The sequence below is a fragment of the Myotis yumanensis genome, unplaced genomic scaffold (assembly GCF_028538775.1).
Source record: "Myotis yumanensis isolate MYYU_CA2020_CCGP unplaced genomic scaffold, mMyoYum1.0.hap1 SCAF_8, whole genome shotgun sequence".
NCBI classification, from domain to species: Eukaryota; Metazoa; Chordata; class Mammalia; order Chiroptera; family Vespertilionidae; genus Myotis; species Myotis yumanensis.
In genome coordinates this window covers 70610594-70626022 of record NW_027223759.1, presented here as the reverse complement: position 1 = coordinate 70626022, position 15429 = coordinate 70610594, and the positions used below count along the sequence as shown (strand labels likewise).

The 15429-nt window shown below is 34.1% G+C and overlaps 1 protein-coding gene across 1 annotated transcript in view; it reads right to left on the bottom strand.

Annotated features, from left to right (window-relative positions):
• The window catches only part of LRP1B (LDL receptor related protein 1B), a 1706338-nt gene that overhangs the window by 671021 nt on the left and 1019888 nt on the right, over nucleotides 1-15429 (bottom strand). The window contains exons 16-18 of the mRNA XM_070423500.1: nucleotides 13667-13807; nucleotides 9489-9614; nucleotides 2050-2166 (exon numbers count right to left, since the gene is read on the bottom strand). Of these exons, the coding sequence (XP_070279601.1) occupies nucleotides 2050-2166; nucleotides 9489-9614; nucleotides 13667-13807 (384 nt within the window). The remainder of the gene's footprint in view (nucleotides 1-2049; nucleotides 2167-9488; nucleotides 9615-13666; nucleotides 13808-15429) is intronic.

The following is a 15429-nucleotide window of genomic DNA, read 5'->3' as shown; positions in this document are numbered from 1 at the left end:
GGAGTTGTAAATTCAGAGAGGAGGTCAGAGATGCTGCTTTTATTACCCTCACTGGACATTCCTCCAGTCCTCCACCGAGCTTCAATGTTCTTTCTGTATGAAAGATACACTTTATAAAATTTGGCTACATTTTAAAAGCAAATATGGGACAACTAAATTTCACAATGTATTCATAACCAGTGGTGCACTGAAGGTATTTTGTACTAGCTTGCAAGAGCAGATTTTTAGATTTTCAAGGATTCTATGAGTCAGTTGTTAAGCACACAGCCGTTATTAAAAAAATAAGTTATATAAGTTTACAATTCAATAAATCATGTTGAAAACAAGGGCAATAAATCCTCAAGGTTCATAATTTCTTAATTATTTAGCTTTTCCAACTTGTGGAAATAATTGGAACCTAACATAACAAAGGCCATATAATACAAATCCACAGCTAACATCTTACTCAACATGGCAAAGCAGAAATTGTAATTCTTAAATCAGGAACAAACAGTGAAGTCCACTTTTACTGCTCTTATTCAGTATAGTATTAGAAGTCCTAGCCATAGTACTCAGACAAGAAGAAATAAAGAGCATCCAAATCAGAAAGGAAGAAGTAAAATTGTCTTTAGTTGCAGATGACATGATATGGTATATAGAGAACCCTAAAGATTCCACCAAAGCACTATTAAAACTAATAAATGAATTCAGCAAAGCAGCAGGATACAAAATATTCAGAAATTGGTTTCATTTTTATATACCAATAATAAACTAATAGAAAAAAGATAAAATATCTAAGAATAAATTTAATCCAGGAGGTAAAAGACTTGTATTTGGAAAATTCCTAACTGAAGGAAAAAATTGAAGATGATACAAACACATGAATGAATATGTCATGCTCATGGATAGGAAGAATTAACATTATTAAAATGTTCATATTACCTAAAGCAATCTATATATTCAATGCAATTTCTATCAAGATACCAATGGTGTATTTCAGAGAACTAGGATAAAACTTCCAAAAATATATATGGATCCACAAAAGATTTCAAATAGCTATAGCAACCTGAGAAAGAAGAGCAAAGCTGGAGGTATCTTGCCTCCTGATATCAAACTATACTACAAGGCTATAATAGGCAAAACAACATTGTACTGGTATGTAAACAGACAATGGAACAGAATAGAGAGCCACAAAATAAACTAATGCCTAAATGGTCAATTAACATATGTCAAAGAAGACAAGAGCATACAATAGGGTAAAGATAATTTCTTCAATAAATGGTGCTGGGAAAATTGAACAGATACATGCAAAAAGTTGAAATTAGACCACTTTCTTAAACCATATACTAGAATAAACTAAAAATGGATTAAAGACTTAAAAATGTAGGACTTGAAATCATAAAACTCCTAGAAAAAAACATAAACAGTAAACTCTGATATTTCTCTTAGCAATATGTTTTTTTCCTTGGGCATAGGACATAAGATTAAAAATAAATAAATTAACTTCATCTGTGTAAAATGTTTTTACGCAGCAAAGGAAACCATCAACTAAATGAAAAGACTATCTCTTGAATGGGAGAACATATTCACCCAATGATACATCTGATAAGGGGTTAATATACAAAATTTATAAAGAACCCACACAATTCAACACACAAAAACAACCAAACAATGCAATTAGAAAATAGACAGAGGATCAGAATAGACACTTCTTCAAAGAGGACATACAGAATGCCAAGAGACCTGTAAGAAGATGTTCAGCATCACTAATTGTCAGAGAAATGCAAATTAAAAACCACAATGAGATATCACTCTACACCTCTCAGAATGGCTATTATCAATTTATAAACAAACAACAATTGTTGGCTATGTTGGATCCATTTGTTTTAGCCTAGGAAATGGTACTGCCACATGAATAGTATATATTCTGAAGTTATCTTGAAAGATATATTTAGACCCAAAAGGCTTGCTGATTTGTAAAGACATGAATAGCCTTTTAGGAGAGATTATAGTGATAGAATCTTCCATCTGACCCAGGATCTACTAATACCATGTTCACTCACAACTTACCACAAGATGTCATTTCATCTGTCTTATCACCACAGTCATCTTCCCTGTCACACAGCCATGCTCTGGGAATGCAGCGCCCGTTGCCACAAGAAAACTGGTCCACCTGGCATGTTCTGGCTATGATGGTCAATTAATTTGCAAAGAATAAAGTTAGAGAAGCTTTAAACAACATTAAAGATACATCATTCAATATCCCTTTCACATATACTAGTAAGATATTATATAGCCATATTAGATAAAATATTTTGAAAGTAAATTTTTATTTAATTAATGACAATGCTAACTTGCTTGTCTTCACTAAAGTTCATGTGCTTATGAATATTTGGTTGCATTAAATTTCATTCAACTTTTAATTTAAAAAAGAAAAGAATGTTGCCGAGCATTTACCAATAAACCAAGGAAACTTTTGCAGTAACGTAGGAGGAAGGATTTGAAAACTATCTCAGGATATCTAGTTTCTAACCAGAGGGCCAGAATTATCGTTTTCCGCTAACATCTTTAATGCATTTATTTCTTGATCTTTACGTGGTCCAACATGCAGAGAGCAAGAATTCAGAATATATATTTGAAACATACATTTAGGCCTCAGATGGATTTTTTTTAACTCACTTTTCAGTACCGTTATATAAAAATGTATAATCTTTTAATCAAAGTACTAGTATATTAATGAACTGTGCTTTGGGCTTTTTTGAGGGTTTCAATGAACACACACGGAACTTTGCTTAATACATTCGCCTAAGGCAGGCATTTAAAACTATTCCATTAAGAGGTCGTGTTCTACAAGGAGTTTGATCCCCTTTTTCTCCTACAATCAGGTCAACGTTTGAAAGCACAAAAGCCTAGAGAGCATCCCTCTTTCCCAAGGCCTTAGGTTGTTACATTAAGGAAGCAGTTCTCAACCTGTGGGTCGCAACCCCTTTGGGGGTCGAATGACCCTTTCACAGGGGTCGCCTAAGACCATCGGAAAACACATATATAATTACATACTTTTTTTGTGATCAATCACTATGCTTTAATTATGTTTAATTTGTAAATACATCCTGCATATCAGATATTTACATTACGATGCATAACAGTAGCAAAATTACAGTTATGAAGTAGCAACGAAAATGATTTTATGGTTGGGGGTCACCACAACATGAGGAACTGTATTAAAGGGTCACTGCATTAGGAAGGTTGAGAACCACTGCATTAAGGGTTGGATTTACTTTTGCTTTTTTTTTTTTCTTTTGTCCCTCTAAGCCACAAATACACTAGTATCTTTCTTATTACCAGTATCTCATCCATTATTTCTTTTTATTGGATCAGAGAAACAGATGAAAATGTTGGGAAGGATGTACTTAAACTTATTAGTATTGGGGTTAGATAAAGATAGGACAGATGAGGAGCAATTCAGTTATGGGCCTTTGTGGCTATGATAAGAGAACATTATTTAGGTTGCATGTACATTTCCTCTTGTTTGCTGGGATGGAGAACCATAAGGATGTGTTTCTTTCTCTCCACAACACAGTGTCATTTTAGGTACTAATTAATGGTATAAAATAGAGTGGCTCAAAGCCAAGTCATCCAAGCACACTAAAATGGGTTTCTAAAATCTGGTTTTCAGAGATCATTTAAAATAATTTCTTAAAAGTCATACCCTAGTATTTCCTTTTAAGCAAAGTATACCTGCAATCTAGAGATATATATCCTTTGTTAGTGAATACTTTAAAGGTTCCTAGAGAAAAACAAATGGAAAAAAAATTACTGGCTTGATATGATATATTGGATTGGATATATCATTTCTGTTCTTAGTGTCTATATGTAGGAATATCAGAAAATTTATTATATTATATATATTTGCTTTGCTTATGTAGATAAGGGTCCTGAATCAAATATTTGGTATAATATCAGATTTTTTCCCTTTTTACATATTGATTGCTTTATACTAATAAATTTTCAGTATCCCAACAAGCATGTATGCTTCTGAAGTTTGCAATGTTGAATTTCAAGTGGGATTAAATATTTCTATGTTGTCTCATTTGGCCACTTCTACAGATCTTCTATTAAATTATTCCAACATTTAGATTAAATCAACAAAGTCCCTAGGCAATTTTAATTCAACTATGCCTACTTGAAAAAACACACGCATATATTTGTCTTAGCTTAGAGAAAAAGGAAGATGTTGGCATTAGTTTACTTGGTGGTAAGGGGAGGGCACAGAGGTATGAAAAAGATTAAAAATTTTTTACACATCTTTGTATTGTTTTCTGGTTGCAGTAGATACGTTTTAACTTTTGAGTGTTAAGATAAATGTAATGGGAGCTCCCCCCCCTCAAGTCCTCTTCTTTTCCCTCTTTCCTCCTTCCTTCCATTGTGCCCCCTCCCTCCCTTCCCTTTTTTATTTCTTCCTCTCTCCCTCCCTACCGCCTTTTCTCTTGTTCTCTCCACTTTTTCTTTCCTACATCTCTCTTTTGCTTTTTAATCCCCTACCTATTTCATTTCTTAATTATTTATTGTTTTCTTGCTTTAAAGAAAAATATATTATCACAGATTTTATCTCCATTGAATTCTAATTGATCCATGGTAAGAATATATTAAACTTTCTAATGCAATCTTCTTTCATTTGAGGTTCTTATGGCCCTGTATTCTCTCCTGGTCTTTCAGGTTTAATTCTGGCACACCTTTCTTTTGTTAGGAATGCTATGGGGATGAGAAAGGACAGTGAGGAAGAATTCCTAAGAGCCTGGTGTCACCTCATTAACTCTGAAGCTTGAAAAACTGCTATAAACTATTACTGCAGAGTATTTACTGGCTTATCATTGAAGGATCGTATGCCCTGAAAATATATGAATTCATTGTCTGTTCTAATCTTAGAGAAAATGAGCTGTTTAGTTTACTGAGAAAATTGAACTGATTTCAGATGAGAAAGACGTTTCATTGCATAAATCTACAAGTACTGTCTGCCTTTATGATATAATCACATTGACTAACTTAGCACTTTCTAACCACTTGATTTGTAACAAGAAGGCACAACCTGCACTTTTCTGTTCTTGTTTCCATCAGATCTAAGTTAGTTTGGAGGTGAGATTAGCAGGGCTGCCCAGAAGACTCTAATTTTGCCACAAATGCTGCTCTAATGAAGAGGAAATTTACACCTCCTCAGCGGAATTGTTTATCTAGCAGAGAACCAGAAATTCATTGTCACAACGTGAATTTTGTCTCCTCATCACTAATTATGCTTCTTATGCAGCCATGTAACAGTGAGAAATCCCACAATGCAAAGGAGCAATAAGGAGGGAGGAGAACAGAATTTAACACATTATTCTTAATCCTTACCTTTGCTGTATTTTAATCAGATCATTCTGTTTAAACAAAACCTGTTATATCAAAATGCTCTCTTTATCTCATATAACTAAGTCTGATTTTTTTACTACATCAGATTTTCTTAATGCAACTACATCTGTCCAGTTTTAATTCATTCAAAATTTGAGGTGGATGTGAGGAGAACAGCTATTATGTAATCTAACCAGAGTTCTACACTGTGGGAAAATGCTGGTCTGAAATTGCATAGGATTGAATCCAAGGATCTTCATGGTTACTATGAGGAAAAAAAAGAATTTCAAATCTAACTACTTCTCATCTTTGGCTTCTGGGTCTCCCTCATAAGTAGACAAACTTTTTTGTGTGTGTTGAGGGAGAACAACTAACTGGCCCCTGACTGTTAGCTGTGTTCTGCCCACTGTGTCTGTGCTGGTCCCTCTTTCAGGCACACTCTCCAACCCTCTATCCTTGTTTCACTTCACCCTCTTCAATCTATGCCGATGAACCTTTAACTTTTCTAATAAAATATTTCCATCACCTGAAAAAATACAGGACATAATATCAATAACACCTGTTTGCCATCATACGGTTATATCAAATCTTAATATAATATTTGCTATACTTGTTACAGATTATTTATTTTATTTAAGGGGAAAATCACAGTTACTCTTGAAGTCCCCTAGGTAATCATTTTCTATCACATGCAATCTCTTTCTTTCTTTCTAGAGGTTATGGCTATTCTTAATTTCTCTTTTTTTCCCTAGACATACTTTTAAAAATCCCATTCTTACCAATTTATATGTCAATAAGCACATATAAAATTGTTTTGCATTTTTATACTTCATTGAAATGGTATTTATTTATATTTGGCAAATCATTCGTGTTTTTTTAATTGTTTTTGAAATTCATTACTATTGATATTTGAGTTCTAGTTTATTAATTTTAATTATGAATATCATTCCACTATGGGGATATAACACAATATATCTATACATTCTCCCATAATAAGCATTTGAGTTGCTTTTATGTTTTTAGTATTGCCAGCATTAGGGGAGTGGAAATTTTATTCATGCTTCCTTGTGCATAGGTATTAGACTATTAACCTAGTTTTGGAATGACAGATGAAGGCATGCATATCTTCATATTTGTTGGATTTGGCTAAATTGACTTCCAATGTAGAAAATCACCAAGAGTGTACGACAGTTTCTTTTTTACCCACAATCTTGGCAATGCTTGGTTTTATCAAACTTCTTTTTCCTAATTAAATGGCCTGCATTGTTATTTAGGCATTATTCTTATGTGTTTTTAAAGGCCTAGCTTGGACATCACCTCCTTCAGAAAGCCTTCCAAGACATCCAAAGACTACATTAGTTGCTCTAATGTGCTCCCACGTGGTTTAATTTAGTGCCGTGAATACTGCATTAGAAAAACCTGTTTACATGTCAATCTTGCCATCTTCACTCTTAGCTTCTTAAGGAAAAGTATTGTGTATTTTTTTTCTCATCCTTTCTCCAGTGTCATGGTAAATATTTATTGAATTAATAGATTTCTGAGGCAGAAGTCCCAAAGGAACAAAATAGGAAATTAGTTTCTTGTAGGAAAGGATTTTCCTTTAGATATAAAGTAGTCACAATGCGAATGGCTACAGTACAGTGGATTCAATTACAAAATAATCCCCCTATGGGAAATCTCTTATCTAGGATACATGTCCGTGTATATACCTATACTGAGAACTATATAGAAATGACTCAGCCAGGGAAAGTATCTATTGGATTTACCATTTTTCCAATATTATGAGCAATGCGACCTATTTATTTTTGTAAAACAAAAAGAAAATACATTGTAACAAGACAAGATACTTAGTTTTCAAAGATAAAAGGTACATTTATTTTTCTCTTTATTTTTTATTCAATTTCTTGAGGTGTACAGTGATCAAAATGCCTGTCATGAATATACTGACAAGAAAACTTAGTACTGAGAGGCGATACTTAAAGTATGGCCATCACTTAAACTGGCACTTGAGGTGTAAGCAAGTTGTGTGCTGTCTCCTTGTGCATTAAAGGCCTAGAAAGTCTTAGAAATCTTACTAATTAGGATTGATTGCTGCATATGCTATCATATGCAGAATTTTCACTTTTACTACTATACAGAGTTAGTTAACCCAAAATACTCCTTTTAAAAATCATGTAGAAACAAGAGGATTTAAAAAATCAAATAGGTCTGGCCAGTATGCCTCAGTGGTTGAGCTTCAACCTATGAACTAGGAGGTAACAGTTCAATTCCTAGTCAGGGCACATGCCTAGGTTACAGGCTTGATCCCCAGTTGGCATGCAGTGGGAAATCAATCAATGACTATCTCATTCTCTCTCTCTCTCTCTCTCCCTTTCTCTCTCTCTCTCTCCCTTTCTCACTCTCTCTCCCTCTCTCTTCCTCCCTCCCTCCCCCTCCCTCCCCCCCTCCCCCTTCCTCTCTGAACTCAATAAAAATATATTTTAAAAATCTAATGAAATAAAGGAGACATGACATTATAGAGTCAGCAATACCTTTTATTTTAAAGTGAAAGCAAATCTATCTGTTTAGGATGTAATAACAGACTGTGATTTGAATCTGAACCTTAAGAGAATAATAATTGCACTGGCTTAGATAGATGTTTCACTGTAATTATAATAAAAGGCTACCAGGTCAAAGTTAAATTGACCATACCTAAAATTCTAGCTAATCCTCAGATTGATATCATTTGATAAAAGGAGCAATGGTCTTGGAGAAAGAATTCATGGATTGATTTTCCCTTAAACTCTAACTAATGATGTGAGTTAAGACAAGTCCCTTCTCTCATGCCTTCATCTATGAAATTAATGGGCTTGAAGGCAGGAGCCTAGGACGAGTCTCTAGAGGACAAGTCTCTAGAATGTCTTTTGTAAAACAACCTTACAAGACACACAAAATATCTTGAAAATTATCAGTTACTTTAAAATATTAGACTAAGCTTTTAACCAAGGAGCAACAGAATAACTAGCCCATGGATCCTCAGCAAATAGGTCCCTATGGAAAAAAACTGAAAATAAGATGGAGGTGAGGATTATGGAATGTACTGTTTTGTTCTTATCATGTTGTTATTTAGTACAGAGTAAAAAGCTCTTTGGAAACAATTTCTTGTTAAGTTATAGTCCTTATAGAACTGAAATAAATATATGAGTAAATTGAAGTGCAGAGAGGTACAAGTCTTTCTAAGGAAAAAACAGGAGTTCAAAACAAGGCTTTTTGACCTCTGGGTCTTTTCTTTATATGCTTCCTCATGAGTTTTCACTACTATACTATAGTTATTATTTAGTAATGCTTATTTTGGCAAAAAGAGGGGGCAAGGTGGTTGATATGTTTTGATGTTGCTGTGTGTAATGATTGAAAAAACAGTTTTTACTGATCGTATCAATATGAAGCATCAAGTGCACTACCTTTTTTTTCATCGTTTATAGAGAATCACGAGGCTGCTGCTAGTCAGTATCATTTTTCAACATTTATCTGACTAATAGTGACCTTTCTGCCACTCCGTTGTAACCTGTATCACAAATTGTAGATCCCTATTCCACAAGAATCTGGCTAGGGATTCAAAGATTTATTACAATGGGATACATTATATGGAAATATATATAGGCTTAGTGATGGTAGGACTTCATGGGGAAAAAAAATCCTAACCTACATAAATAATGTGCCAAGAACAGAAACTATTCACAGAGGAATTCTATAGCAGACTAAATAAAATACATAAATTATTTTTTCAATGTAAAGTAAAAAGTTCTCCTTGTGAGTGGCCTACATCCCAGGATGCTAACAAACCTCAGCCTCCCAGGCCAAGTAAGATATAGCAGGGATGAGTCTTGTCTAACTAGTGTATCACCAGTCAACCCATATGGATAGAGAAAGTGCCAAATTACTTTGAGAGCAGAGTCATGCCCAAAGATTAACTAAAATATCATTGGTAATATAGGTTTTATGGAATTAAGTGTTGAATTCATTTACTATTCCAACAATCAGAACACGACATTAGGAAAGTTCATTGTAGTTAAAGGCATTGACCTGAATTTATATGGAGATTAACTTTGGAAGAGATTTATGTATATATCCCAGCAAATGATTACCTGCGCAAGTTTGATTGGATTCATCTTCATTGCTCCCACAATCATTAGCTCCATCACAAAGCCATCTCTTGGGGATACAGCGATTGTTCTTGCATTTAAATTGATCATCAGGACAGCTATGATTGGCTGGGGCAGAGGGTGGAGGGAGAGGAGAAGAAAGTTTAATGACATGAAATTGGATAAAATTATGACTATTTTAAGCCAGAATTATGGAAAGATTATAGTAATTGTAATATTAGAGTACAGTAAAGTAATAGCTTCTTTCATTCAGTGTCTCATATTTATCAAAATATTACTATTCAAGGCTCTTTTAAAATATAATAATTTAATAGAAGACATCAATTTATTACATCTCATATAAAAATAAATATATTTTTCATGTCTTCACTCAAACCAACTGTATCACTGCCTTTGGTTTTCTATCCTTTAACACAACAGGTAACTAAATTTCAGATTTTTTTTTTTACCAACCTCAAATTTTAATGTGAAGTATAGGAAATATGCATCAAATAATTTAATCATATGTAAAAATACTTTTTTAAAACCATACATTAACTCAAGTAGTTCTTGAAATATTAAATAAGTCTATTTTTGTTATGCTTTGCGCAACATCTGGAAGAAAATTGCCAAAAAAGAAAAGCATCAGTTGGGACCTAAAATTGGCTAAATATGAGGTCCTGCATAATTTTAATAACAAAATGGATCACTATGAGTTTCCTTCCCTAGTACAAACAAACATGCAACCACAAAATATACTGAGGACAAGACCAATCCTCAGAAGGGAAGCTGTAGACAGCTGAGGATTTAGCATCCAATATCTAAGCACAACAGGGGGCTATCTTAAAGTTGACCTAATGTGATTATTTTTCCTGCATTCAGGAGGCTAAATTCCTAACTGAATTGGCATGCTCTTTAGTATTTGTTTTAAAACTTCAACATCCTTTTTGAAGTAATTTTTTTAAAAGCCTAGTAGTTGTACTCTGTATAATAAAAATAAATTTTGGCATTCCTTATACTTAGAATTCAAAAAATAGCTGTTTTATCATGCTGTTGCAAAGCAAATGTATGCCTTTCCAGCCAATTTCTAAACACTTTTTCTTTAAAGTAGCTTTGGTGATAAAGTGATTTTATCACTTTTTAGAAAGTTTCTATTCATGTTTATTTTTTTAAAAGGTGGAAAAGCTTTATGTTGTCTGGCATTTGATCATATTACCATTTTCTACTCACTGCAGGGACGTTAGCAAAATAAAATGAAAATAAAAGTCACCCAATATATTAGAGGGCCAAACATCTGAAAGTACTAAGATTATGCGTAAGCATTGCATTGAAGCTTGATCAGTGACCTTTGCAATTTTCATCAGTGATGTACATCAGAGTTCAAAATGAAGGGCAAATATAATCCATAGTTTTGTGAGTTCGAGTTGGGAATTCAAGGTCAAAGCTTATGAGTATTTAAAATCTAAAATAATTCTCTGAAATAAATTATGTATTTCTGGAATATTCACCATGGAACCCCAGAAATATAATGCTGCTTAGAATCGCTGAATTATTTAGAGATTTCTCCATATTGCTGGAAGCTGACCACAGATGTTTAGTTTGTTGTTCCCCCATTTACTTAGTCACTTATTCAGCCATGTGCTAGATGCTTTGTTAGACTCAAAAAGATGCTACAATAAAATGTGTCTCCTCATGAAGAAATTCACCTATTAGATGCACCATAGAATTAAGCATACAATTGCACTGAGCTGTGGAAACTCCCATAGTAAAGGAATATATGAGAGATATTTAACTCGGAGCTATATTGAGAGGATATTATTTTGGTGTTCAAAAAGGACTTCTCTATGAAAGTAATAAAAAACGATGGTGAATTCCACTGCTAGAAACAGAGAGTGTAATGAATGTCACAGAGGAGAGAAAATAACCTTTTTTTAGAGATCTACTCGTAGTTCAACTTGATAAGGACAAAGAGGTTAAATGGATTCATGAAAGACATTTAAGGCTAAAAATGTAAAGACAGGATATAACATAAAGTGTCTTATATGTAAGTCAATGAATTTTAGAATTTAACTTGATTATGTACTGTTACTGAAATATCAAGACTAGATTTTGGTATTTACTTGTTTATTTATTTAATATATTTTATTGATTTCTTTACAGAAAGGAAGGGAGAGAGATAGAGAGTGAGAAACACTGATGAGAGAGAAATATCGATCAGCTGCCTCCTGCACATCCCCAATGGGGATGTGACACAAACAAGGTACATGCTCTTGACCGGAACCAAACCTGGGACCCCTCAGTCTCCAGGCTGACGCTCTATCCACTGAGACAAACCAGTTGGGCTAGATTTCAGTATTTAATTGTCACCCTGGAAGTAGTGTGGAAAGTGGGCTTTAGTTAAAGAGGGATTCTGGTAGGAATAATAGCAGGGCACTTACTGAATTAATCTAAGTAGTAGTCTAATTTAGTGAAGTTGAGAGGAGGTAAAGATGAAATATTAATTATTTAGGGGGTAAAAGAGAGAGGATTCTTTGATAGAATTTAATATGGACCATGAGTGAATTAGAAGACTCCAGAAAAAGCCCATGATGTAGGCTTGGGTGATGAGGTCATACATGATGAAAATAAGAGAAAAATACCGACAAGAAATTTTAATGCTACAATTAATGGTACAAATATATTCAAAAGGAATCGTGTTTCTTTGTGAGTTGGTGAAAAGAACAATCTCATAAATTAAAGCATGGAACTAAAGGCTAACACTGAATATTGTGATGAAATATTTGTACTCTGAACAGACACTGACTACTTTGGGAGCTGGTATATAAGGAATATTCATTAAAACCATGAATAAACACAGTGATTTAGAAGAAATGAGGCAGATAATTTAATCAATAATACATCATTTGTGTAAAATAAGTAGGAAAAAAAAACACACCTTGTACTCTTACATAAAAATGCTTCTTTCACTCCAAAAATTTGGCTAATTGTATCAATTATTATTAAATATTTTATTTGCAGTTTCACACTTTATAGTATAAATATTAATGAGTTTGAGAATAAGAAATACATAATGTTGCAGTCAAACCCATGTTTGGAAATTAAAAGTAAGTAGTGCTACCTGTGTTAATGACAGTTTATGTGTTATGCATTTATGCACAATTTGAAAATATCTTTTAAAGTCCATATTCTTGGGGTTTGTACCAAAGCACAGATAGTTTCATGATATAAATGCTCAGACCAACTTTATTCAATCATAACTACAAATTTTAAAACTTTATTTTTATACTCTTGATTAAAAAGAAAAAGAAAAATGGAGATTTGACAATTAACTCACAATTAGGTCAGCCACTTTAACCTGGAAATGTCTTTAACTTAAATGTCTTTAATTAAAATTAGGAAACAAACATAATTTTTAAAAAATGTATCTAAGTAAAATCAAGAGAGCAAACATGCATATGTCCAGCACATACCTCTCTCTCTTCATATAAAAAATATTTTATACCTCTCAAAACCACTCAGGTAGTGACTGTAATCAAATACTAGTATATTCTCAAAAGATTATTTAATGCGTTTCTCTAAGAGTTTTCCTATTATGTATGTGGACATTTCATTATCCCTACAAAAACATGAAACTATTTCTATAGCAGCAAATGATAGATAACTAAAAATAAGCCAAAGAGGAGAAAAATCAAATCTTTCATTTCTATCTGAGTGCCCCGTATGTGTTTCCTAGCATGTATCGAGGCAGCCAAGTCAGGGAATAACATTCTGCAAACCCATGTTGTCTCCTTGGATCTCCTCCAAGGCTTGGTTGCCAAGAAGCAATGGAGTGGCTCGTGACCTCCTGTACCAGTAATTCTTTCCTGAGGGAGTTTAAATTGCTTTTCCACATCTTTAAATTCAGACACCCGAAGGGGTCTCTTACAGCCACATCCTGACAGTGGTGTGGTGGTGCCGCAGCGCAAATGGGAAAGGAAGGACTTCTGGGGTTACCAAAACGATAATGTTAAAGATGGGGCAGGATGAGAAAACCAGCACCTTAAAACTATGCAAACGATGACTGAGAAAAAACAAACAGTTCAATTATTATCAAATACATTTTTAGATTTTTACAAACTATTTTCATAGTTCACACACTTAAAGGGTCAGGGAGCGTTAATATTACTTAAGTGAGAACATACAGCAATTCTCTGAATCTTCATCACTTCCGTCCAGACAGTCATCATCACCATCACATTTCCACCTCGCGTGGATGCAGTGCCTGTTCTTGCAACGAAATTCTCCAGCTTTACATACATGAGGTAATACTTCTCCCGGATTAACTAGGTTACAAAAAACCCAAGGTGTATGAACAATACTGTCTCTATTGATTCATTAAAATGTTATAATAACTAAATACTGATTCATTTTATTGTATGGAAAATATAAAAACATGCTAGCATTGTAGTGATACCAGTATCTTGAAATAAGAAAAATTTAAGTTTTTCTGAAGATAATTATCCTACTAAAATGTTTAAAGATTACCAAAATAACAACAATAGTAATAAACTACATTATATTTGGTTGGGTTTTTATGTTGAGTTTTTAGTTTTACTTTTTAGAGGGCTTTCATTCATAATCTCCATTGATCACTATGACAACCTATACAGTAGGCCTGGCAAATAATTTTTTTCTTTCTTTCTTTATTTTTTTAAATTTTTTTATTGATTAAGTTATTACATATGTGTCCTTATCCCCACATTACCCCCTATCCCTATCCCCCCCCCCTTCATGCCCTCACCCCCCTGTTGTCTGTGTCCATTGGTTAGGCCTATATGCTTGCATATAAGTCCTTTGGTTGATCTCTCCCCCTTCCCCCCACCCTCCCCTGCCTTCCCTTTGAGGTTTGATGGTCTGATCGATGCTTCTCTGTCTCTGGCAAATCATTTTACCATCTCCATCTTATAGATCAGTATGCCCACAATTAACGAAAGTGCAATGACAGGCAATAGCACACAGCATTGATAACTGCATTTACTTTGTTGGTCTCTAGGTGGGAGAAAAACTCTGGTCTGCTTAAGTATTAAAGAAAGTGTTAAGTTAATCAAAACAATCTCTTTATGTATCGGAATTCTATGCAGCGCCTTTCTCCATATATTCCATGTTCTTTAATCAAATGTTAGGAATTCAGTTAATTGGGATTTATTCACGGACTGAAAGTGTTAGTATTCTTCTGTTCTCTTTGAGTGGATTCAGCAGAGTCTCAGAAGATAAGGGAACATGTGGTGATAGTAACAGTAAATGATTTGTGTTTCACAGACTGAAACAGCATTGAATTACTAAAAGCTGGTTTATTCATAGGAAAAGCACAGCTGATCTTTCTTTTCCAGTTCTAATGGCTTTCAACTTTACTTTGGATAACGGGTTTGAACTGATGAACTGTCACAGAACCTATAAACAAGAGATATGGAGAGAAAAACAAGAGATATGGAGAGAAAAACATGTGGCGTCTCCAGAACACTTGGTGTTAGCACTGTCTTAATCTTTGTGTTTTCCCTGCTGCAAAGCACAGAAGAGGGACTGCGACCTGGAGGGTAGCTGCAGAGAACCTGCTTCAGAGACATGCAGCAAAGCACACACTTGTGCGTTCGTGGGGCCAGAAAAAAAAAAGCTGCCTAATAAATTCATATGCTTAAAGTCTTAAGGGTAAAAAAAATAGTATGGTAAATGAAATATTCAGTTAGAGCAAAGGTAATCCTGTGTTTCTTCTGTCCTTCCTTCTCAGACAGCAGATACCATATGTGGGAACTGACAGTAATTTTTCCTCCCTGTTTAACTCTAATCTTTTTCAATAACAAAATGCTGTAGCAGCAAGTTCTCTAGTGATGTCATTTCCGTGGGGTCTCTTTAAATAACAAATTTTGTGGTGTGTGTGTGTGTGTGTGTGTGTGTGTGTGTGTGTGAT